Below are 23,875 nucleotides of genomic sequence, written 5' to 3'. Positions count from 1 at the left end.
CTGACAGCAACCACAGCTATTTGTTGCCGATTACCCTGGATGCAAATGGTCTGTGTCCAGGGCCAGTCATCCACAGGTAATCGCAGCGAATAGTTGCAGGAGCTATCAGCATCCAATAGCATTCAATGGGGGTTCCTGTCCGCAGCTAATAGCAAGGAACCCTGCAAGTGTGAATAGGGCCTTAAAGTGTTTCCAAAAGCTTTAGGATTTTTACTCAAATGCATTCTCTGCACGAACATAAAAAACATTCTGACTGTGGTTCGACCCGCTGCCCTATTTATACTTACCTGAGTATGATCACAATCAAGAGATGTGCATGACAGCAGTGACTTTTCTGTCTCTCTCCCTCCTCATAGGCTCAGAAATGGCAATGGGAGCCATTGGTTCCCACTACTGTCTATCACAGCCAGTGCAAAGGGAGCAGGGCCAAGCCGTGCTCTGTGCCCATGGACACACAGAGCCGGCTCAAAAGTGAGCCCACGTGAGTGACCCTCATAGCAAAGTGGTGGGCACTTGTTGGAGGATAGGAGCCAGGATCGTCAGTGAGGGACCCCAGAAGAGGATTGGGGCTTCAGGTGGATGTAACATGTTTTTTTATTTAAAAAAATAAATAAAATCAAGGGTTTACAATAACTTTAATATCTGAACCAACCTGTTACATTTGGTTGTGTTTCTTCAGCTTTGGGAATGAAGACTCTGATGACACCAGTGTTGATGTAGATAAGAGGAAGACTTCGAGAGCTTAGTGTGTGAGACCTCATGGGCTGCCCAGATGATTTATGTTTCTCTTTCTGGCTTCGAGGTCGCTTAGCTTCAAAAATACTGGAGATTGCATTAAGCAAAGGGAAAAACAGGACAACATCAAAGGCTTGAGCTGAAATTAAGATTTCATGAAGAAAGTGAGGAGAGCCATCCGATGAACCTTCAGAAAGTTTCTGAAAGCTCCGAGAAGTCCTTTCGCCTCGTGTGGTCAACTTGTGGCGGACATTCCTAGTCACAGCTTTTGTGTATGTGAGAGAAAGAAAGCCATGCTGTTGGTGGGAACTTTCTAAGAGTTTTGCTGTGGTCTGTGAGGAAGAGAAGGTGGTTGAACATACAGTGGGTAGAACCACAATTAGTAGTGCAATAAATCAGGAGATATCCAGACACAACATGTAAAATACTTTTATAGCTAAAGTAGGTTAGGATCAATACCTGCCTAAATATTGGAGATATGGAGAGCATAAATATTTCAAATATACTATTTAAAAAAAAATACTATTTCAGTTTTAGGTTTTAAGATGCTACATAGTTAAAATAAATATGGTATGTAAAACAAAATAATATCATTTTAAAATATACAAAGTAAAAGTCCATATAAAATTTAATTTCAAATTAAGGCATATACATTATATTTGATAAAAAGGCACAGATTAAGTGCAAAGGAAAAAAGCACCTTCATCAGTTCCAAACAAAATTATAATTTAGCTGTGTTTAGGATTGGTCTACTATGTGCCAGGAAACCATGTAATCCCATTTTATGAACTAATTTTTTATTTGTATAAGGCTAAATGAGAATAGCCTTATACAAGAAATGTTATACTTGTGGGGAATAATGAATATTATATTATTGCATGACATATAGTAGGTCCAAATTAGGAAAAAAAATGTTGCTTCTATATCCCAACAGGAGCTTTGCTTTCTGTCATGGATATACAGTGGAAGGGTGAGTAGAGAGAAACAAAATTATTTGGAGTTCTTTTTGAATATGGTATGGATAATAAGGTTTAAATAGTTAACACATTGCTTAGGGCAACAATTTATTGATGTGACAAACTGTACTTTCATAATTGTTTCAAACCAAATTCAGGGAGAAATATTAGGAAAAACCAATTTGACATACAGAATACATCCATACAGAGAGATGGACACAGATGGCATACGTGTTTATGAATGTCACAATGTTTCAATATATTAGATAGCCAACAAATAGCAATGTTGTCTTTATCAAATAGACTCTAATTTCTGAAATAAATAAAATAAAACTATGTATTTTGAGAGTGCTTTTTCCCCCGAAAACTAAATGGTAGGCTTTTAAAGCAGGCAAAGCCAGGCAGAGCAGCTGGTGGGCTCTTTGATTAACTATTTAGATTTAAACTCTTCACTCAAAAGAATGTCCATCAACCACACAAATATAAAATAAATAGGCCTAAAAATAGGATATATACGAATACAACTAAATAATTCAATTTAGAAGGAAAAATATAATGGTTGATGAAGGTCCTTTATCAAAATCAATATGAAAATCAGTTCTTACAGAAGGGAAGAAGCCAGAAAAGTTACTGAAGGGGTCTTGCTTGCTGACGGGTCGAACCAAAGTGGTGCGTCTGTTCAGCTTGTCGGTACATGAAAGGAAAACGCCGCCATATTGCCCCAGACACCAACAGTTTTCACCAAAGCTTCAAGATTTTTAGAAAGTATAGAGAGAGAAAAAAGAAAAACAAATTGCAATAATAATAAGCTGGTAGATATAGTGGATTTCCTTTCTTAATAATGCCAATATGTATATGATGCAGAGCTGCAGTGGGCTATAAAAAAAAAAACTCTTTCACATTTTAGTGACCGTAATGAGCTGTGCAAAGTGCAGTAACCCATACAATCAATCATTACCTAAATGGACCAATGTAAACTGAAATCTCATTGGCTGCTAAAGGTTATAGCACTTTGTAGCTCTCAACTATCTTCAAAGAGTCCTTAGGAATAGGCCTATGTATAATAATTATACAAGGTGGCAGAAGCCATTATATGACCTGAATTCTGTAAGGCAGGCCCTAGTCGTTGCTACCTTATTGTATTAAAGGTCATATCTAATGCGCTCAAAGGAACTTCCAGGAGAAAAAAAAACCCTACTTGCCTGGAAACCCACTATGTTTTAACAGAAAGAGCTGGCCTCCAATCTACAGCTGTTGACAGTAATTGTCTAGGTTCAGGTAGCATTGTTAAAGTAGTATCAAGAAAGGGAACCTCTGTGGTATTACTTGGTGGCATTACAAACAAAGCAGGGACTTCAGTTTTCCTGCAAAGGTCCTTTAAGGAAATAACAGTCAACAAAATAACTGCCATCAGCATGTTAATTTTCAACTGATAAACACTCCATGTGTCTTAAAAATCGAATAATCAGATGGGTAAATACCATGTTCCTCTTCAGAGGGTCTGCATCCATAACTGGTCAGCTAGGGAAACCAAGAGTGCCAAAACTTGTACTTTAACAATCCAGCAAGAGTTACCCACCACTGCTCTTTTAGAATTTACCAGCGCAATATAAACCCATGAGAAAGATAATTTATGAAAGGTGAATTTAGCGCAAAGCTTGATTAGGCTTGTGGCAAATGATTACAAGAATAAACCATTATTTAAAGGAGTTTCCCAACCTCAGGCTATTACTGGGTAATTATACTGTAACTATTCTATAGATCATTATTCGGAGACACTTTCCTTTTTTTTTAACTTTTGTAAAGCTATCTGTATCTGCAGGGCTCTTATAAGTCAGTTGCAATTTATTCTTGCTACACCACATTGAGAAGCTATATTGATAAGTGATGTAGCTGAATCCTGTGCAGACAGCATTGCACAGCAGAGCATACCAGAGCAACAAACTCTCTGAGATGCCATAAACTATGCCTGAAAAAGCAAAGAATTGATTGCTGCAACCAATGGTAAAAAATGTGACAAGGGTCCTTCTACTATCAAAGGAAAACTGAACCCTTCAGTCCTTTCCAACCATAAAAGGTATCAGCTTAGCCTTTGTATAGCTCTGCAGTTGCCATGGTGCTGTACATATAATCGGCTATGACACCAGCCATTTGAGGGTTGGAATGTTTTGTTGCGAGATGACATAACTGGCAACTGTGACAGGTATCACCAGATGCAATGTAACTGTTTTGGGTGACTAATTAGTGGGTTTAGTTACACTTTAAATGTAAAATAAAAATAAATATTTTTTAAACTGGGTATAAAGAGTTATTGCCGCTCTGACTTTGTTCAGATACCGAGAAGGCCAAATAGGAACAAATATAGGTAAGCAGAAAAGGGTCTTGTGCATTTTGCACCTAAAGGGCAGAACGACTATCAATTTTTTTTGTGCTTCCTTGATTAAATAGGAAAGCTTATCTAATCACTAAGGAATAGTTTTCCCTTTATATTCATTTGAACAATGCTACAGAAATTAAAGAAATACTAAACAAGGTCTCAGGTAAGGTTACGTTTATTCTTGTCACCACTGGCAGAGATTAAAGGATCACACGGGTCAGAAAGGAGGCTAGAGCTTTGATAAGTAACTTAGTGACTACATGGTCTCACCACAGGTTTCTCTTTGCATTGTAGGAATATCCCAAGAAAAGCGCCTGCCTGCCAGCTTTCACCTGGCCTGTAATAAACACAATGTTACCCTTTCCTGCAATGTGCAATCAGTTATAATCAATATCAACATGGGCAGTGGCAGAATGAATCACCCACTAGCTTCTTACATCTCTCAGGGGCTCTAGACTCAAAAGCTAATCTTTTGCAGTATTTTTTTCTGGTATTCAGTATTGCAGAGTCTCACTCCTCTGACATTATAGTATGAAGGGCTATGTTAATCACATGGCAAACTCTGACAAGTAAAACAATGAAAATGCCAGCATGATACACTCTTGTAAATTTCACAGCAGACAGATCTGGGAATTCAGGAACAGGATGATTAAAAATGAATTATCTGAGAGATAAAAGAAGCTGGTAGGTGATTTACCCGACCTCTGTCCAGACAAAACCTGTACATCTGTTTAGGATGGATTGCTCTTTTAAACTGCTCAGATTGAAAGGAATAACCCCCCCTCCCCCACACCCCCTATTCCTTCATCATTGCAACTGTCAGGCAACAACACACTCTGTAAACAAGGGCATACATCATTTCAGTTTAGCATCTTGGTAGGATATACACTGTACAACTAGCAGCACATGGGGCATTAAGAGCACATTAGCAGGAAGGATGAGCAAAAGTTATTTTCAGGAAACTAGATTACTACCATCTTGAAATCAGTTTGTGATGTCAATGTAACAAGCAGATAATGGGAAACAGGAATAACACTGGTTTCTAATTAACAGGTTGTGGATCTCTGTTTTTCTTTGTAGCCACAGTGCCTAAGTTTTTCGACAATCAGGATACAGAGGCTATTCTCAAAACAAATTAAAAAGGAAAAAAAAAGGCAACATTGTTCCACTCACTCAGGACAAATGTATAGTTACAAGCTGAAGCGTATAGGAAAATCAGGATAAATACAACACCGAAGGGAGGAAAAAAAAGGGGGAACTACTGTTTGCTAACCAAAATGGTTGCATTCCGGCTCAATCCGTACTGCAAATAATCCACCCCCACCATGCTGGAAAGGGTGACACCATTATTCAGAATCTTTACCCATGAGGCTTTCTTTGTCAGCCTGCCACCTCCAGCTACTGCATTGCCCATTGATGAGGCCATCCATATGTTTTTCCCTACATCCTATATATCTTTCTTTACATTTTTCAACTCCAGTGTCTGAGCCATTTTAGACTGAAATCTTGGCTTTGCCCATTATCAGCATAGCAACAGTATTTTATTAATTCATCCCCATCAATTTTATTAATTCATCCCCATCATACACTTACCTTTCCTTTGCTTCCCCACTGCTCCATTCAGCAGCAGGACCCAAATGTAAATATCTAGTAGTACCTTCCAGGTATGGAATAGCACGAGACTCATTTCAAATGAACCCTGTTAAAAGTGACAAATTCAGCGATGTGTGGTTTACATAGGGCTTTCCTTTCGCTCCTGATGGCTGAGCATAGTGGTAGGGGAGTAAAAGGAAAGTTTGTACATGCACCTCTGGAGGTTTGTGTTAAATCACAATTGCTGCTTCATTTTATTAGAATAATCATGTCTGATATTGCAAACAGGCAGTCACAGGGTGTGAATACATTGGTCACTGTAACATTAGGGTTTCATTTTGTTTAAATTCCTATTTTGGCTGAATGCTAGCAGGAAGGAAGAAGTACTTTTCCAACCCAAAAAAGCAGTGGGTGGAGTGTACTCAAATGCTGATTTCTATGCTCCCTAGTGTATTTTCCAAATATCCAGGAAATCCACACAGGCATTATGCTGGTGACAATGATACTATATACATAAACCCAAGTCCGGGCTCAGTGAGAATGGAGGGAGATTTCCTTCTAGAAAAACCCAGTTGAAGTCTGCACATTGCTTACTGTGTCAAGTCCAACCAATGATGCAGAGACTTTATACCTTCCCATCTTTTGAGATGTGAAAAAGGGACACCTTTTAGCGTACAATATTTAATCAATAGACAGTAAACTAGTCACATCCACCATCATGCAGACCATCTTATAGTTAAGAGAAGAATGGTGTAACATACTGGATCATTTTTCACAGCTACTTTTCCTCTATATTGGTGTTTAAAACTAACCAATGAAAAAATCTGAAGAATGGTTGAAAAATTTAGAACGAAAAAATTTCTAATTTTAAAGTTAATACTTTTTTTTTTTTTTTTTGTTTTTACAGATTACTACACATTGCTAAAAGAAGGAAAATTGAGCACGAAAAAAAAAAGGGTCAGTGGGATTTAGTTCCAAAGAGGCATTGTTGGTACCTAAGGAGACCTATTTTTTTTACTGGCCTAGCTTTAGCAGCACATAAAAAGCAAGTTGCACTTGCACTACATAACTGTCCTTACCTGCTCCTATAATGGTCAATGTTGAAGCTTTCAATCTTGCATTTGACTTTAGTATAGACATCTTGGACATCAACAGAAGCATTGAGGTCCTCCAGTTCACTGACTACACAGATCTCTAAAAAAAAATAAAAAATAAAATATATATACACACACACACTGTATGTAACTATCTAGTAACACATTAAAACATTGCTGCCTAAAACCAATCAATCAAAAGCAGCTGATTTAAGACTGGCTACTTTAAACATGAGTTAGCAGTATAGCAGTAAAACACATCCATACTTGCTCCTTTGTTTGTAGGGTCTGCAGCAAAGAGTTTTATTGTAACTTTGGGTAACATCCACTGCATCCAGAGACTGACCCGACCACTGGACACTCCGATATTACTTGTTGTTTGCTCCAAGGTAACCGAATCTGAAAATGGCGAGTCCTCTGCCGCCTGCATAGAATCTCCCTGTATTGAGAAGTAAACATAATCTTAAAGTGTAAGTCACCTGTTTATTCAAGATTTTAGTTATATATACAGTGGGTATAGAAAATAATTACCCCCCTTTAAAATAATCAAATGTTGTTGCTTTGCAACCTGAAATGGAAAACAGACACTTTTTTTGTTTTATCCAGCTCTACTTACTCAGTGAAACTTATAACATCCAAGTGAAAGATAAAACACCAACATGTCAGAAAGAAATGAGAACAAATCAAAAACAGAAGCACCGAGTTGGAAAAAGGATCACCCCCTCCTAAAAACGACTTGTAAACTCAATCAGGTGTAGCTAATCACCTTCTCAATGGCACACAAAGCCATTTGACTTTCAATTGTGATCAGTTTGATTTTTATTGTATCTGCATTATTTCGGGCACTAGGCTGCTAATTGATATTTGTATAGACATTATTGTTTCTCATTGTATTGATTGTATCCCATTTGTTTACCAGTTAGATTGATGCCTGCGCGTTCTCTGAAGAAGCCATGTCGGCGAAACTGGTCAGCTAATTAAAGCGCTAACAGGAAAATAAAAGTGTAACAATCTTACAGTATACACAAAATAATTTTGTTTTTAATGTGAATGCTTTTAAATTATTTTTTTTTAATAAATAAATCTATACATTTTTAATATATTAAGTTTGAATTGTGCAATTGTTATATTTATTTAAGCACCTTAAAAGTCCCATATTTCTCTGTCCTTCTTTATATAGTCATTTTGATTAGCGTAGCATGAAATTGCTCTTCAGGAACATTTCAGTCTGTGGTATTGCAACTGAAGCAAACAATCAACTATGGGTGGCAATGCACTGTCAAAAGATCTCCAGGATAAAGTTGTGGACAGGCACAAGTCAGGAGATAAATACTAAAAAAATTCAAAGGGTTTATCAATGCCTAGAAGCACAGTGAAGTCTATTATTTAGAAGTGGAAGGTATTTGGTACAACACAGACCCTCCCTGGATCAGGGCATTGCTCCAAACTAGGGGAAAAAATAAAGCCACTCCTCAAGAAAGTCCTGACTGAGCTATGCCAAAGTGCACCATGAAGATCCGGAGGCCACATGGAAAAAGGTGTTATGGTCAGACGAGACTAAAATTGAATTAGTTGGCCTCAACATAAATCAAATACAGCTCACCAATCAAATAACATTAATTCTATAGTAAAGCATGGAAGTGGTTATATCCTGTTATGGGGGTGTTTCTCTGCAGCTGGGACTGGAGCACTTGTCAGGACAGAAGTAAAAATGAATGGGACAAAATACCACCAAATTCTTGAGGAAAATCTGCTGACCTCTGCCAGAAAGTTGTCAATGGGAAGAAGGTTTACCTTTCAACATGACAATGACCCAAAGCACACAGCAAAAATGAAAGTGAATATCCTTGCATGGCTTAGCAAGAGTCCAGAATTAACCCCCATTGAAAATCTGTGGAATGACTTGAAGACTGCCTTCCACAAACAATCACCATCAAATTTAACTGAACGTAAGCTGCTGTGCAAAGAAGGATGGGGAAATATTGCAAAGTCTAGATGCAGGGCCGGCACTACCAATAGGCAAGGTAGGCGCCGGACTAGAGCACACTTCATTTGGGGGGCACTGCCACCTGTAAACAGTGGGGTGCAACCCGCACCAAGTGCATGCTTAATGAAAGCGAACTGCCTGACACAGCGATGTCCTGCACAGCCACGGTACCCAACGCTTCCAGGACATTGTAAGGTACAGGATGTTCGGTCATTGCACTTTTTTGTTGTACTGTTTTGTGATAGAACCCTCTCACTATCACTGCACCCCTATTACACCACCAGGTGTCAGCGCTGTGCGGAAGTAGATAGAGGCGAGCCTTTCACACTTCACCAGTCCTCTGATGCCTCCCCGGCTGTGCTTGGTGTTCCCGGCGGCAGTGGTCGGTGTTGGCAGAGACAGGCAGAAGGAGGACAGGGCGGAGCAGGATAACGTGGGGCTGTACTAGGCTGCTGAGGAATAGGACAAGGGGAACCTCCCCCTCCCTGTACAGTACATGACAGCTGGAAACCTTCCTTCCATTCCTTTCCAGCCCCATTCTAGGGTGACTATGGCCAACAATGTTATAGCAGCCCAGGCATGCTAGGCTCTGTAGTCCTGGGAACTGCTGTAACCTATCCGTGTTGATTTGCATTCTTTTTTGCGCGTTAACTTGTGCTGCATGATGTCAAGTCGCCAACCTAAATGTTCCTAAATGTTTTTCAAGACAACTTCATGGGTCAGATGGTGAACACACCAACGAGAAACAATACATTACTAGACCTACTAATTTCGAATAATGCAGACCTGACTGTGGATGTAGAAATAAGGGGCAACTTAGGAAACCGTGACCATAGGTCAATTAGTTTCAGTATAAATCCCAGAAATGGGAAATATAAGGATAATACACAGACACTAAACTACAAAAGAGCCAATTTCTCTAGACTGCGCTCTATGCTAGATGATATTAAATGGGACAGAATACGTGGAATAAAGAATACCGGGGAAAAAATGGGAGTGCTTTAAGAACATAATTAATAAATGCATTGGCCAGTGCATTCCGACAGGGAATACGTTTAAAAGAACTAAAATAAACCCTGGGTGGCTAAACTCCAACGTAAAAATGCATATAAAAACAAAAGAAAAGGCCTTCAAGCAATACAAGGCAGAGGAGTCATTAGCAGCATTCCAGCACTACAAAGAATGCAATAAGAAATATAAGAGTACAATCAAGGCAGCTAAGAAAGAACACAAATGGCACATAGCAGAAAAAGAGTAAGAAAAACTCCAAGAATTTCTTTGAGTATATAAATAGAAAGAAAGTGAGACCAGAACATATTGGCCCCATATAGGATGAAGGGAATCTGGCTATAAAGGACAGAGAGAAGGCAGAGGTTTTAAAAAATTCTTCTCCTCAGTCTTCACAAAAGAATTGGGTGGATACAGTAAACAGTGAAATGTTAAAGTTAATAACACATCACAGAAAGCACCCTCATGGGTAAGATAAGACAGACTCAGAACTAGACTTAAAAAACATAACATAAATAAGTCACTGGGACCAGATGGCTTACACCCGAGGGTCCTTAAGGAACTCAGCCATGTGATAGCCCGACCATTGTTCTTAATTTTTAAGAACAGTCTACTAATGGGAATGGTACCAGCTGATTGGAGAAAAGCCAATGTGGCACCAATATTTAAAAAAGGCCACAATATATACCTGGGAACTACAGGCCGGTTAGCCTAATATTCAATAGTCTGCGAACTATTGGAGGGGATGATAGGGGCCTATATATAAGATTTTAGTAATAAAAACGGTATCAGTAGTAATCAGCATGGATTCATGAAGAATAGTTCTTGCCAGACCAATCTATTACCTTCTATGAAGAAGTGAGCTGCCATCTGGATAAAGGAAGGCCTGTAGATGTAGTGTATCTGGACTTTGCAAAGGCATTTGATACAGTTCCCCACAAACACTTACTGTACAAACTAACGTATGTAGGGTATGGACCATAGGGTGAGTACCTGGATTGAAAACTGGCTTCGGGGGCGAATCCAGAGGGGAGTACTCGGATTGGTCAGGTGTGGAAAGTGGGGTCCCCCAAGGATCTGTCCTGGGACCAATCCTGTATAATTTATTCAAAAACGATCTGGAGGTTGGGATGACTAGCACAATCTCGGTATTTGCGGATGATACTAAGCTATGCAGGGAAATATCTTCACAGGACATGGAAACCTTACAAGAAGACCTGAACAAAATAATGGGGTGGGCAACTACATGGGAAATGAGGTTTAATGTTAAAAAATGTAAGGTAATGCACTTGGGTGCCAGAAATAAGAACACAAGTTACTCGCTAGGGGAGAACCTCTGGGGGAATCTAAGATGAAAAAGGACCTGGGGGTCCTAGTAGACAACAAACTCAGCAATGGCATGCAATGCCAAGCTGCTGCAAGCAAAGCCAACAGAATACTGGCATGTATAAAACAGGGATTTACTCCAGAGTTAAAACAATTATTCTCCCACTCTACAAGACTCTGGTCTGGCCGTATCTTGAGTATGCCGTCGAGTTCTGGGCACCAGTCTTAAGGAAGGATGTGCTGGAACTGGAGAGAGTCCAGAGAAGGGCAACAAAGATAATTAGGGGAATGGAGGACATCAGCTATGAGGAAAGACTACAAGCATTGAACTTATTCTCTCTGGAGAAGAGACGTTTGAGAGGGGATATGATATCAATGTACAAATACCGTACTGGTGACCCTAGCATAGGGAATAAACTTTTCAGCGCAATGGAATTTAAAAAGACAGATGGCCATTCACTAAAATTAGAAGAGCAGTGGTTTAACCTTAAACTGCGTAAAGGGTTCTTTACTGTCAGAGCGGTAAGATGTGGAATTCTCTTCCACAAGCAGTGGTATAAGCAGGGTCAATCGTTTAAAAAAACTAATAGATGGGCACCTTAAAGATCACAACATACAGGGGTATATGGTGTACTTTTAACTGCAAACACACACACATCATAGGTTGAACTGGATGGACTGGTGTCTTTTTTCAACCTATGTAAGCTTCACCAAAAACATGGGCAGGGCAAAGGGGGTGGAGTCAGGGGCTAAGCCAATTGGGGGGGGGGTGTCAAAATGAAGATTCACCTAGGGGTGTCAAAAATCCTTGCACCAGAACTGTCTAGATGTGCAAAGTTAGTACAGACATATCCCAACAAACTAAAAGTTGTAATTAAAGCAAAAGGTGGTTCAACAAAATACTGACACGAGGGGGTGATCCTTTTTCCAACTTAGTGAATATTTTTTATTTTTTTCTGACATGTTGGTGTTATATTTTTCACTTGGATTTTATACGTTGCACTGAGTAAATACAGCTGGATAAAACAAAGACTGTGTCTTTATATACATACATACACACACACAAACACAGCTTAAACAACCTACATTCCTTATGAATATATGGAATATAATTTTTATTTTTTTTTTCAATCTGCTCACTTTTCCTACTTATCCCAGTTTGTCTCTAAAACTTACTATCTAATGTCCCAAGAAAACGCAAACACATACATTTCCAAAGGGCCAATTTAAATAGTGGTCATATACTATACTAATACATTTTACATTGCAATAGCAAACCTTAGTCCACTTAAGAAAACCCATGCAACCTTAGAATACACAAACGTTTTATAGCTAGCACCCATGGTGAGAATTACATGAATGACTCCTGTTCTGCAGGCAAGATTATTAGCTACATAGACTGTGCTATATTTAGGACTATGGATCACATACTGCCTAACTATGCTTTTGCTTGTTGCCCAAATAAGCTAATCACATTATGATTGCCATTTTTTACAGAGCATTATTGAAAAAGAAAGAATCAAATTGGCTTTTTGTTGCTATTAAAACATGGCCATAGCCTATCTGTATCTATAAAAATAGCACACATTGTACAGATATTATATATGACTTAGACAATGCAACATAATATAGCAGCATACAATAGAGAGTTTATAAAACTGTGAGCGATAAATGAGGATTATGTATATGATCCAGGCACCTGGCTGACCAAGAAAATAAAACCATATTTACCAGTGTCATTCAGCTTCATTATCTGGTTGTAAATTGTGTACACTATGCAGACACTCCAGGAATAAAAAATAGTGCAATATATTTACTCAAGTCATTTGGCCTGATTAGCCAGGTTGTGCCGTCAAGTGCCTTGTAGATCTCTCCATCAAATTTAGCCACGTGAAATGCAGTAATAAGCACATTCCAGCATGGGTGGTCTTATGAAAGCTTGCATAACACTGGTAAGAGCTGTATACTTTTACAGCAATTACATTGTTAAATGCTGAAATAAACACACTTAAAAGATGCCACTTAGAAAAGTTCACTCTGAAGGACAAAAACATAAAAGGAGGGAAAAGAAAGGGGAAAAATTAACTCTGTGTGGGAAAGTAGAACAGGTCAAACATGGTTTGTAACAACATAATAAATGAGGTATTATTACTACACTAATATATAGAGCTTCTGGGACTACTTTACCACTAAACTCTAATAGATGTAGGTAAAATCCAACCCATGCAGTGTAAAAAAAAAAAAAACACGTTAACATATTCCACAAAGCACCTGTCATGCTTTGTGCAGCAATGGTAAGTACATTTTGGATGCTGCACACCAGTTGCAAATGTGCATAAGTGTTGATATAATTTTTACTGGCATCAAAGAAACCATTATTATTTATTTGTGCACAAACTACAACTTGTACATCAAGTAGAACCCATCCTAGGATCCCAACCATCCCTGCTGGGGCTGCTGATACTTGTGATTTGCACCCTTAAATTCCTTCAGTTCAACTTTCTGTGCTTGATATGATGCTGGGGGAAGTTTCTCCAAATGAAATACAAGCTCATTACTATTCAACGACAAATGAACATCCAATTCTTTTTTCTGGTTTACACTTTTTCTTATTGCACTGGATCCAGATAAACAGAGAGTGATCCCCATATCACACATGAGCTCCCACATCTTTCTTTACGACTTTCCCACACCTTCTCACGCCAAGTCCTAACATAAACAATTTAATTCTTTCACCGATGCTTTGCAAATTGGTCCAAATACAAAGTTTATTTTCTTAGCAGGAATTTATCTTTGAGCATCAGGAAGAACAAAACACATAAGGTCTTCATCCTTGGCCTGCCTCAAGGCCTCAAGATGATCGCAGTTTTTTGGCCACACTGGTGCTAGGCCTTATCAAAATAACTCAACCTTCTTGTTCAATCACAAAGTGTCCCCAAGGACTAAACACTTCGACCACTGTTTAGGCCTAAGTAAACAGTAACAAGTGGTGTGTTCAAGCCTGCATTACCTTTGCTCTCCAGCCTTAATCTAAACCTAGTTTAAAGAAAAAATGATTAACACTTTTCAAACTTTCATCTGAAAGAAATAACCTAAGCCTCTCCCTCCTGCTGCGTACCCCTGCAGCCACCCAGATTGAAATGAATGCAGGAAGCTGTGGTGTTCAGCCTGCCCTCTGCCCATAAGCACACACAGGAGTTCAATGCATACCATAAACTTGTCAGCGTGAAAAGAATTACTCACAGCTCAAAATATAAATCATCTATGGATATTGTAAGCAAATGCCTCCTTTTCCAGTTCAATGTAAACAAGTGCTCAGATGGGTTCCCTGCCCCCCTTTCTCCCTTTAAGTGCGAGAGAGGGAAAAAAAATTCATTTAGAAGTTCACTCCACTTTAAAGAAGACTTTGAAAAATAATCAGTCGGCCTTGCAGCCCTCAGAATAGAGGACGGCTTGTACGCAAAACATACAAAGTTCAAAAATTCATAAATACGGCCCGAGGAAACTTATTTTTGTTTGACAATGTTCAATTCTTTAAAAGTAACTCACAGAGACAGGGTGGGAATTGCACAAGGGGTGGACAATTAGGGACGGGTCCCAAGGCTTACTGGCCACACAAACATTTAAGTTAGGTGCTGCATAGAATCTTCAGGTTAATGAAAAATCACGATAATCGCAATAACATCAGCCAAGAATAATTAAGCCCAACGTCGGGAAAACTTTTCTTAAAAAAATAATGTTGCCCAAGTAGTTAGAAAGAAAAAAAAACTGGTTTTAATACTCACCTCCTTTCTGGCGCTGTAACCTCAATAATTCATTCACACATTAAAACATTCTCAGTCTTCTGAGACATTCAGACATTCATCATCCGGGTGTCCGGGACTCTCCCCTCTCTTTGGCTGAGACAACAGCGAAGTGCCATTGGCTCCCACTTTTGTCAATCACAGTCAGTGAGCCAATGAGGAGAGAGAGGGGGTGGAGCCAGGCCGTGGCTCCATGTCTGAATGGACACACAGAGCTGCGTCTCGGGTGCCCCCATAGCAAGCTGCTTGCTATAGGGGCACTAAACAGGAGAGAAGGGGTCATGAGTGCCAAAGAGAGACCCGAGAAGTGGAGAATCTAGGGTGCACAGAGAAGGTAAGTATAACAAGTTTGTTATTTTTAACAAAAAAAGAAAAATAGACTTTATTACCACTTTAACGTGAGGATTTTTTCTGTAAAGCCACTGGGTAGATTTTCCCACACTTACTGGTTGCCACCAGGACAGGCAAAGGGCACAGACAGCGAAACAAACTATTATTGCTCTAAGCCTTTGTCACTCAACAAAAAAAGAAAATTTAGAGTCCTCATTGGAGAAATTTCACACCACTTCTTGTTTAGACAGCAAGTTATGCTCCCAGCAGGTCAGCACACACAGCTCCCCCTTTCAGAAGTGTATCAGCATCCTTCCAGCCTTCTAAACTCAATAATTCACAGAGAAGATGTTCTTGGGGTACAGAGCTACTGAGAGGAGAACATCAATGAAGTAAAATGTGAGGATCAATTTGCTCCACAGTACATGCACCTGTAAATGCCAGGGAGGACCTGTTTAAATATTACTTATAGCATGTTAAGAATTTTAAAATACTTGAATATTTATAGCCTGGTTCAAGACACACTTTAACCTCCCTGGCGGTCTGATTATGTCCAGATTTCTGGGCTAAAAGCGGTACATTCATTTGCATGGAAATCTGTTTTACATTTTAAAACTCACCTTCCCCTGTGATCCCCCGCTGTCCTCCCGCTGTGTGCTCGGCCGATGCCGACACCTGTCTTCAGGTTCCCTTCCCTGCGAGCGTTGCAACGCAGGGGAGTAGAACCGGCGGCAATTTAAAAAATGTAAATACACTAAATGACATGATACAAAGTTGTGATCCTAACGGATTACACTGTATCATGCCATTTCACCACAGGATTTCACCTGGTGACTTTTCCAGTGCCATGCCTGTGCTTTTCCAGTTCTTTGTGCCTTAAAAAATTGAGAACGACCATGGCGTCCAAAAAGTGTTCTTTTTGCGCTTTTAGAGGAACTGGAAAAAAGAGACAGCGAAACTGAGTTACTTGAAGAACTGAACGATAGCGATTCTTGGGAAAATTCGTCATCAGGTACAGAAAGTGATGACAGCGATGATTCTGATGTCTCTTTCTGGCACATAGCTCCGTTAGAAATTCTGAAGAATCATTTGATATACTTCCCAAATTCCACAAACTTTGTGCCAGAAAGAGACATCAGAATCGTTGCTGTCGTCACTTTCCGTACCTGATGAAAAATTTTCCCACGAATCGCTATCGCTCAGTTCTTCAAGTAACTCAGTTTCGCTGTCGTTGTTTTCCAGTTTGTCTAAAAGTGCTTTTGCGCAAAAAGAACGCTTTTTGAAAACCATGGTCATTCAAAATGTTCCAGGCACAAAGCACTGGAAAAGCACAGGCAGGGCACTGGAAAAGTCACCAGGTGCAATCCTGTGCTGAAATGGCATGATACAGTGTAACCTGTTAGGATCACAGCTTTGTATCATGTCATTTGTGTATTTACACTTTTGAATTTGCCGCCGGTTCCATCCCCCTGCATCGAAACACTCGCAGGGAAGGGAACTGAAAGGCAAGTGCCGGCAATCTGCCATGAACAGAGCGAGGAGAGAGTGTGAGGACGCCAGGGAGGATGGTGGGGAGGACGGTGGGGGATCGCAGGGAAGGTGAGTATGATTCTGGGGTAATCCAGAGTGTGGCTCAGGGTTACCACTTTTGGTACTGAAAGTAAACAACAAGCGACACTTCGGAATACTGCCAGTGGGGTTAAAGAAAATCTGTTGAAACCCAAACGCAAGATGTGCCAGAAAAATACCAAAGATACAATTTTCAGGCTTGTCACTGTGATCCTGGCTACACTGTATAGTGAGACGCAGATGTAGAACAAGAATGAAGAGTAAGAACTCCAATTTTCCAGATGTCACTGGCATCAAGCTTGGTCCAGGTTAGTGATGGCAAATAAACCTCTTCTTTGCTATAGACAGAAAATCTACACAACCATTGTTGTCAACTCTTACATAAAAAGAGCAAAAATATAAAAAGATAACATACATAAGATAAATGAAAGTGATCTGTTCAAAATATGAACCAAACAACAAAAAGAAATGAAAAACTTTGAATTGAAAACATTTTTAGCCAATAGAAATTTGCATAGCAAACAGTCATGGAAATAAATACTTTCTCAATGATATTAAGCCACCAATGTAGAGTTATGAGTGGGAGTCCCTCATAACTTCACTCTAAGGAGCAAAAGTTAAAATGATGTGCTTTGTTCCCCTCCCTAAATTTTCTACATATTTCTAATTGCAGAAGAGACATAAAACAGAAGCCTGGTAAGAACTAAGCAGAGGTGGAAATGAACACAGACAAGCGTAAAGTGCACATGGTGATCATACAGAGCGCCTGCTTTAATGTTTTTATTGTTTCCTGTGGAAATAGAGCTAGATGGACAAAAGGAAAGGTATATGATATAAAGTGTGGTGTCCTACTGTATATTAAATATTTAAATGCAATAAACCCTTAAGTTGTATTGGGCATTTGAAAACTATAACATACAAAACAGATTTGTTAAACACAAAATCTGTGCACTGGGCAAACATGAAAAGATGGAAACTCAAGTAAGAAAATAATGTGAAAACTGTGTCAAAAATTACTGTTTGAGAAACTGTTTAGTGGTCCTTTAAAATAGTACCAAACCTATAGCATTGTTTAATTTTAACACTTTGAGCACAAAAAAATAAACATTCCCCAGTAAACTAATTGTAAAAAATCTTGCACTAGCACTTCCAGTTTACAACTTTCAGTGTTATTGGCTTCTGCTCTTTCAATGTGACTTTCTTCAACTTCCAATCATCACAGAAATTAGTTAACAGTGGACAGTGCAGGCTCCAGTCAGTCTGTTATAAAGGAGGGGGGGAGGAGCAGCAATTCACCGACTTTCAGATCCAGGGGATCTGGCCTTTATTCTGCTCCATTGCTCACAATTCCCTGTTAAGACCTATAAGAAATCAGTCCTCAGTCACATGCTTAATGCCGCCAAAGCTTCTATTACATTACCTTGGAAGGATCCCAATCCTCCATCAATTTCAATGTGGCTCAATAAGGCAGATGAACTGTATCCTGTTCTCAAGATTTTTCCTTGCACTGGGTCGAAGTGAAAAGAAACCCGTTCTTCCCGCTTTCTTTGTTGTATACAACCACCTGCTCTAACAGAGAGTGAAATGGAAAGGGTCTGAAGGGACGGAAATTATTTTTTGTTAGCTGTTTCTTTGGAATGGAGAACCCCTTTGTTTTGTCTGCAGACCTATCGAAAACCAATTCCAGCTCTTTCCTGAACAAAAGCTACCCCAAATTTGCCCTTTAATTGTTTCTCAAGCTAACTGTATCTCCATGCTTGACTGAAGAAAAGAAAGGATTTTTCTAATCATATATTTCCGAGGATGCCGACCCATGGTCTCACACTAGGCAATATAGGATTCCAGATTCTGTGATAGATATTCCTAGGTATCGCCTTCCTGGCATTCAATAGAGTAGACACCAACGGTCCTGAGATGCCATGATCTCTTAGCACCCTGGCCTCAATAGCTATGCCGTTAAATTTAGCGACCATAAAGTGGAATGGAATATTGGTCCTTGAAACAGTAGATCAGGACGGACCAGAAGCGTCCATGGACTGCCTACCAAGTTAATTCTCTCTGAGTACCAGGCCATTCTGGCCCAGGCTGTGGCCACCAGAATGACTGAAGCCACTTCTTACCAAATCCTGCGCAAGAGATGCGACAGGAGAGAAATTGGGGGAAATGCATAAATTAGGGAGAACTGGTTCCAGGGAACTACTAGAGCATCTGCTCTGACCAAGAGAGGATCCCTTGCTTTGGGCACAAACTGATGCGGTTTGTTGTCGAACCTGGATGCCAACAGATCTACATCTGGTGTCCCCCATCGCCAGCAAATTTTCCAGAAATGCCTCAGAGTGAAGAGACTATTCTCTTGAGTGTATTTGCTGGCGGCTAAGACAGTCCCCCTTCCAGTTCTCCGCTAACGGAATATAGACTACTGAATATAGAAACTCTGTGCATCTGCAGTCACTAACTTCCAAGTTACTGGAAGAAAATAATTCCCTTTTCCTAGATTTAATCTACCAACAACCTACCAAGGCTCAGCTGAACCCTGGGGGATAAAGGCATGCAACAATCCAGAGCTTGCACCTTTTTGTTCCAGGCTGACAATGTTCTGGTATAAGGGTCTGGAATGAAATTGGGCAAAAGCAATTGCCTCGAATGAGGACACCATCTTCCCCAGTAGTCTCATGCAGAGCCGAATGGAGGGGTGCCTCCTGCCTCTCACTTGCCAAACCTGAACCTTTAGGGCATTGATCCTTTATGCAGGAAAGAATATGTTTGCCTGGGCCATGTCTAAAATCAGTCCTAAGTACTCCAGATACTAAACTGGTTCCAAAGCCGACATTTCCAAAATGTATGATCCAGCCCAGGTGTTCCAAAAATTGAACCGTAAGAGCCACATTTTGTTTTGAGCCTTGCAGTGATCCCTGAGCAAGAGGTCGTCCAGATAACCTAACACCAAGATCCCTTGAGACTTTAAAAGGCCCAATGCTGGTGCCAGGATCTTTGTGTACATCCAGCGAGCTGTTGCATGCCCAAATGGCAAAATTGGAATTGATGATCCTCCATTGCGAAATGCAAAAACCTTTGTTGAGGTTGAAAGACTGGCACATGCAGGTATGCATCCCTGATATCTATGGATGCTAGAAAATCTCCTACCTGGAGTGAAGCTACCACCGAGCGGATTGATTCCATTCGAAAAGACAGAACTGTAAGATAATGGTTCAAAGTTTTTAGGTCCAAAATAGGCCTTCTGACCCCATCCGGTTTTGGAACCGTGAACAGGTTTAAAATAGAATTCTGCACTTCTTTCGGGCACTGAAACCTTCACAATCACCCCTTGAAGCATCAAGCGGTCTAGTGTCTGAAACAGTAAGCTCTTCTTTAGAAGATCCAAGGGAACGCTAGGTTTTAGAAATAGCTGAGGAGGAGAGACTCGCAATAAAAGCCTGTATCCTAGAGACACTGTGGAGGTGACCCACTCATTCTGAATCATTGTTTCCCAAATATTCGAAAAGTACAGTAGCCTTCCTGCCACCCGAGTGGGGGTGCCCCTTAAAAAGGAGGGCTTGGTGCCAGCCCTAGAGGACTTCTTGACCCAAGGCTTCTTCTGGCCCTGATTTTGAGGCTTGCCTCTGGCCCCAGTCCCCTGCTGCCGCCAAAACTGCCTGGGGCTGAAAAGTTTGTAGAAGCAGTACCCGAGCCCTTAAATGAAGGACGCTTGATTTTCCTCTTAACAGGAAAAGAGAGCTCTTTCCCCCGGAAATTTTCTGGATATACTTATCCAGATCTTCACCAAATATTCCCCACGAAAGGGAAAACCAGATAATAACCTTTTCCAACAAAGTTCAGCCGACCAATTTTTTCACAACAAAGTTCTGCGTATATGCACAGACAAGAGAACTAAATGGGAGATTTGCTGTATAAAAAGGTATTAACAGCAAAGCACAAGCCCGGGGTAAATCTGCCATGTTCCCGGCAGAATCCTCCTCATGACTAAGCCTATTAGGCTGTTTGACCCAATCCTTTAAGGACTGACAAACTCAAACTGCTGCGACCACGGGCTAAATAGCAGAACCAGCAAGAGGAAAAGAGGCCTTTAATAGTGACTCCAATTTCTTGTTAGAGTCTTTAAAGATCTGTGCATTGACCACCGGACAAGTTAAACTCTTATTCATAGACAAGAGTGTCGCTTCCACAGCTGGCATGCTCCATTTCTTTACAAACTTTTCCTGCATGGGATATAAGAAGGAAAATCTCTTAGGAGGTTCTCCCAATCAGAATACACCACCTGCTCTAACAGAGAGTGAAATGGAAAGGGTCTGAAGTGACGGAAATCCTTTTTTGTAAGCGGTTTCTTTTGAATGGGGAACCCCTTCGTTTTGTCTGCAGATCTTTCAAGGACTGACTCCAGCTCTTTCCCGAACAAAAACAACCCCAAAAAAAGTAAGAGCGCACAATTTTGATTTTAAACACAGAATGAACCATCTCCGTAAGAGACTGGATCAAAAGTCTTTGAAACTGGGAAGCCGACAAAAACTGGGCATCTTCAGGCCCCAATTCCCCAGAAACATTTCTGCCTATCATTCCCAGCCCTGTCAAGACCGGCCGTACAGGTGTTCCTGCAGCTATGAAGCAAGGCCTCCGCACCAGCGTCCCCTGATGGCAAACAGAACAATAGACACATGGCTGACAGCTGAATGTTGCATAAAACAAAAATAGGTGGCCATGCTATAACCCTCTTTTGTAAATAAAGGGGCTTCACTTACCAATCTCGCTGCAGGGCCTAACCCAGGGATCTAGGAGCCCAATTTCCCCCCTTCACGGTTTTGTCACTCAAGGACCTTCAAGGACTGGGTACCCTTGTTTTTTATGTGGGTCTACTCCCTTGGACCTGTACAACACCCTGCTGGAATTGCCTTCGCTCTGTAGTGACCAGGATTCCATCACACAGGGTCCAGCGCCAAAAAAGGTTGCATTGCAGGCAAAACCTCGCTGAGTCTTCTGTCTTCTTTGTGAGGCTCGGGTACCATTTTATTTTTTTTTTGCATGCAGCAGTTCCAAATGCATTGGATAAATCAGTCCCTCAATTCTCAAGTGAATCAGCCTGGGACCATACAACTCACAGAGAGCTTAACAACCGCGCCCATCACCTTCAAGACACCGGCAAAAAAACGTAGGTACTTCCTGTATAGGAGGGGTTATATAGGGGTGACTTGTCTTTTCTTTTGGTCTGCCAGTGTACATTTATCTATAGATGGCGCTTAACCCAGATAGTTAAGTATATAGCTTGCTCTGTCTCCCATGATGTACGATAAAGAAAGTGATTCTAATTGCCCCCTACTAGCTCAGGAGGGCATGGTTCACCGGGTTGCTTAAAGCGGTAGTATCCCGCTTTTTGACACTTTTACCTACAGGTAAGCCTATAATAAGGCTTACCTGTAGGTACAAATAATATCTCCTAAACCGGCATTATTTAGGAGATATTTACAGTGCATGCAGCCGCTCTCGCGAGCGGCGCATGCGCTCTGAAGGTCCGGGGGGACCTTCAATTAATTTGCCGGGAGCTTGCCGGAAAATCACTCCCGCGCGCATGCGCGGGAGTGACGTCATCGCAGCTCCGGCCAATCATCGCGCTGGAGACGTCACTTCCGGCCAATCACCGCGCCGGAGCCGCCGAACCCGGAAGAGACGGCGAGGGATCATGGCAGCGCCCGCAGCGATGTCCGGGGGTCCGTGTGGGGGCTTCGTTCTAAGGTAAGTTACACATAATGGGCTAGTATGCGATGCATACTAGCCCATTATGCCTTTGTCTTGCAGGTTTTTTTTTCCTAGGGTTTACAACCGCTTTAAGCTGAGTGTAGTAGACCCCTGGAGACTCCCTTGCACCCCGAACCTCATCATTTAAGGCATGGTGATACACCAAGCAGTGAACCAATTTTCACTGACGGCATGGCTTTTGAAGGGACTATCCTTGGGAGCAGGAAATATTCCATTAACATTATTTACAACAAAGTGTGAAAAAGATTTTGCAATTGGCATGAAAATAATGGTGAGATATGCGGACCTGTTATTCTGATGGTTTTGGAATTTTATACAAGATGAGGCAGATCTTAGCCTGGCCCCCAACCCACTCAGAATACACATAGTGGTCCTTTCGAATTTCTCCATTTGGACCTGTTCTCCAGTCAAGATCAGGACTTCGGGAGGTTCTTTTTGGGCCTCTCTCATAAGCCATCCTGGAAGATGACTTGGGAAAACAGTTATTATTATTATACAGGATTTATATAGCGCCAACAGTTTGCGCAGCGCTTTACAATGTGAGGGAAGACAATACAGTTACAATACAATTCAAAACAGGAGGAACTAGAGGGCCCTGCTCGTTAGAGCTTACAATCCAGAAGGGAGGGTCAAGTGAAACAAAAGGCAATAACTGTGGGGGATAAGCTGATGGAGAAAATGGAGGTATATATGTTAGGTGTGGGTAGGATAGGCTTCTCTGAAAAGGAGGATTTTCAGAGATCGCCTAAAAGCTAAAAGAGTAGGAGATAATTGGACAGATAAGGGTAAGGAGTTCCATAGGATTGGAGAGGCTCTGGAAAAGTCCTGGAGGCGGGCATGGGAGGAGGTGACGTGGGAGCTAGAGAGCAGGAGGTTTTGAGAGGAACGAAGAGAGCGATTAGGTTGGTATTTTGAGACTAGGCTAGTGATGTAGCTAGGGGCTAAGCTGTGAATTTCTTTGTAAGATGTTGTAAGTATTTTGAATTTCATTAGTTGGGTGAGCGGAAGCCAGAGAGGAGCAGCGGACACTGAGCGATTGGTAAGGTGGATTAGTCTGGCGGCAGCATTCATGATGGATTGAAGGGGGGATAGCCTGTGTAGAGGTATGCCAACGACAAGGGAATTGCAGTAGTCGAGGCGCGAGATGACCAGGGAGTGAACTAAGAGCTTCGTTTTGTCTTTGGTTAGAAAGGGGCATATTTTGGAGATGTTGCGGAGGCTGAGGCGGCAAGATTTGGACAGCGATTGGATGTGGGGTTTGAAGGAGAGTTCAGAGTCCAGGACAACACCTAAGACCTTGGCATGCGGGGATGGGCTAATAGTAATGCCAT

At 41.0% G+C, this 23,875-nt stretch overlaps 1 protein-coding gene and 1 long non-coding RNA gene across 4 annotated transcripts in view; one reads left to right on the top strand and one right to left on the bottom strand.

The window, feature by feature from the left end:
* LOC309555764 overlaps positions 1-23,875 on the top strand; it is a 1,250,709-nt gene that overhangs the window by 210,569 nt on the left and 1,016,265 nt on the right. The window lies entirely within an intron of this gene.
* The window catches only part of VPS13B (vacuolar protein sorting 13 homolog B), a 1,502,642-nt gene that overhangs the window by 636,035 nt on the left and 842,732 nt on the right, over positions 1-23,875 (bottom strand). The window contains exons 26-29 of one of the 3 annotated variants that reach the window (XM_082257852.1): positions 7,023-7,194; positions 6,741-6,855; positions 4,339-4,405; positions 653-1,067 (exon numbers count right to left, since the gene is read on the bottom strand). In XM_082257852.1, the coding sequence (XP_082113978.1) occupies positions 653-1,067; positions 4,339-4,405; positions 6,741-6,855; positions 7,023-7,194 (769 nt within the window). Of the gene's footprint in view, positions 1-652; positions 1,068-2,296; positions 2,439-4,338; positions 4,406-6,740; positions 6,856-7,022; positions 7,195-23,875 lie in introns of those variants that run through there. The other 2 variants (XM_082257851.1, XM_082257853.1) reach the window with 2 other exon arrangements.

This window comes from Pelophylax lessonae (genome assembly GCF_965119305.1).
Source record: "Pelophylax lessonae genome assembly, chromosome: 5".
In the NCBI taxonomy this organism is placed as follows: Eukaryota; Metazoa; Chordata; class Amphibia; order Anura; family Ranidae; genus Pelophylax; species Pelophylax lessonae.
The sequence above is the reverse complement of the archived record's forward strand: the minus strand, read 5'-3'. Positions and strand labels throughout refer to the sequence as shown.